The sequence below is a fragment of the Pteropus vampyrus genome, unplaced genomic scaffold (assembly GCF_000151845.1).
Source record: "Pteropus vampyrus isolate Shadow unplaced genomic scaffold, Pvam_2.0 Scaffold7, whole genome shotgun sequence".
In the NCBI taxonomy this organism is placed as follows: domain Eukaryota; kingdom Metazoa; phylum Chordata; class Mammalia; order Chiroptera; family Pteropodidae; genus Pteropus; species Pteropus vampyrus.
In genome coordinates this window covers 15818411-15820707 of record NW_011888788.1, presented here as the reverse complement: position 1 = coordinate 15820707, position 2297 = coordinate 15818411, and the positions used below count along the sequence as shown (strand labels likewise).

Sequence of the window (2297 nt, the reverse complement as noted above, 5' to 3'; positions counted from 1 at the left end):
GCTGTTTTTAACATAGTTACTATTTTGTTTTGAAATATTCATTCTTGTTATTTTTTGAGTTTTAAAATATGATTTCATTACATAATTATCAGTATTTGTCAAGTTTTTAAGTTGGGATAAAAATTTTAATAATATAAAGCATTTCAGTTTAGTATACATTAATTTGAAATGTAAATATACATATGTTCTTTTTTCACATATTATCCAAAGGCTGCAAGCTTGGAATGGAAGAATCAGGAGAATCAAGATACTGGTTTTAAATTTCTTTTTACATTGTTTCGAAAGTATTATCTTCCTCATTTATTTCCATCATTTACTAAGTTAACAAACATCTACAAACCTGTACTTGGTAAGTACTGATTAAGCCATGTATAGAGGACGTCCACAGGGAAGCTGTACAGTGTCTTTCAAAGTGACCTTTGATTATTTTTAGGTGAAATGGCCATGTTATTCTTATATTTAGTGGTAACTTTATTTTAAGAGTTTGAAAGTTTCCTAATAAATGATTTTTAACTACTCAGACTAAGATGTACCTACTCACAGCAATAAAGGGGAACTGTGGCTCTATACTAAGAAATCATTTGAAATGAATCATGATTTTTTTTGGTGTAATTATATTTAAAATACTTCAATGTAGAAAAAGCTTGCATTTGTTTACATCTTCTCTTGCTGGAGGCGGGGTGTGCTGACCCCAGACCTTGCTTAGTGTCTAGGCAGGTCAGCCCAGACCACACAACTTCCCACAGTATGCCCTTTCTTTTTTACTGGATCTTTCATCTGGAAGGGACTACTTACGTCTGCTTATGGAGCAGCAGATATTTGGACAACCAGAAGCATCCCTTAGAATGGTGGAGGTGAGGCAGGTTTTCCTCTGCCTATTATTTTAAAGTAGGTGAAATTGAATAATTAAGAACAATTTTGAAGGGGAAAGGATAACAGGCATTAATTCATCTGAGGAATGCGAATTAATTCATTTGTTTGTAGGTGTTTATTATATATGCACACAGACACTCAGGCAAGGAGAAAATAGCTGGAGCCTGGTACATTTTGAACAGTGTAGAAATCCTGACTCTAAGGGTACTGGGCTATGTATTTTGTTAGCTCCGTGGGTATTTTTTTCACATTTTGTTTCTGATTTTATAAGTAGTTTGTATTCATTATAGAAAACATAGTAAGTATATTGTTAATATTTTGAGACTAAAGTTATTTGCTAAGAATTTTTCTACCTCATCCATGTACTTCCAGGTGTACAAAAATTAGGAGTAGAGTTGGACTTACAGCAAGTAGTATCTCAAATTTAATTTTCATATTGATTATGGAATTTAAAGAAGGAGAAATGGACTTCTAATTAATTCTTTGGAAATGGTGGTGTCTGATACCTCAGAAATGAAACATGACTCTCTGAATTCTTACAGACATAAAGTAGATTATACTGATTCTGTTTCTTTGGATTCATCCAAAGGGAAAAGGATATAAAACTAAAGTTCAGTTGATTTGATCAGTGTAATGTTGGATGTTAAAATACCTTATATGATGGAAAAAATGTCTATACATGGTTTTACATTTGTTCCAATCATAAAATAAATTTAAATTAGTTATATATGAAAATATTTTTCGCTATTATAATTTCATGTAATTTCTCAGATTTGTTAAAAAGAGTTATTAGTTTACTTTTTCCACAGCCATGTACCACAGCTGTATGTTACCATAACAACCACCACCTCCCTGTCTTGTCAAATTGCAAGGCAGAATCAGAAACGAGTTTACCAAAAAATGACATTTTTAATCATTTCTGGTTCTTTAATTATAGTTTTTTAATTATAGTTGTTTTTCAGACAACCAAATATGTCTATTTACTTGAAAACTGAAACATTTGTAGGGGTTACATGATGTCAGGATTCACTAACCTAATCATTGTTCTTTTTGTTCCCAGACATCCCCCATTTAAGACCAAAGCCAGTGTATATTACTACAACTCGAGACAATGAAAACATTTACAGTACAAAAATTCCATTCATGGCAGCTCGTGTTGTTTTTATTAAGTGGATTGTAACTTTCTTTTTGGAAAAAAAGTATTTAACTACAACACAAAACACTAAAAATGGAGTTGATGTATTGCCTAAAATCATGCAGGTATGTCATTCATCATCTTTATCTCTTCATACTTATGTAATAACACACACTAACTTATATTTGGGTTATTGAGTTTATTGGGTTTTACAGGTTGTTTGTGTTATAAGGACTTGATTTTATTGGCTCACTCTGTAATGCTGAGGTTTCGTAAGAAGCTGTGACTT

At 31.8% G+C, this 2297-nt stretch overlaps 1 protein-coding gene across 1 annotated transcript in view; it reads left to right on the top strand.

Moving 5' to 3' along the window:
- RALGAPA2 (Ral GTPase activating protein catalytic alpha subunit 2) overlaps positions 1-2297 on the top strand; it is a 295774-nt gene that overhangs the window by 63989 nt on the left and 229488 nt on the right. The window contains exons 8-9 of the mRNA XM_011371357.2: positions 211-349; positions 1934-2133. Of these exons, the coding sequence (XP_011369659.1) occupies positions 211-349; positions 1934-2133 (339 nt within the window). The remainder of the gene's footprint in view (positions 1-210; positions 350-1933; positions 2134-2297) is intronic.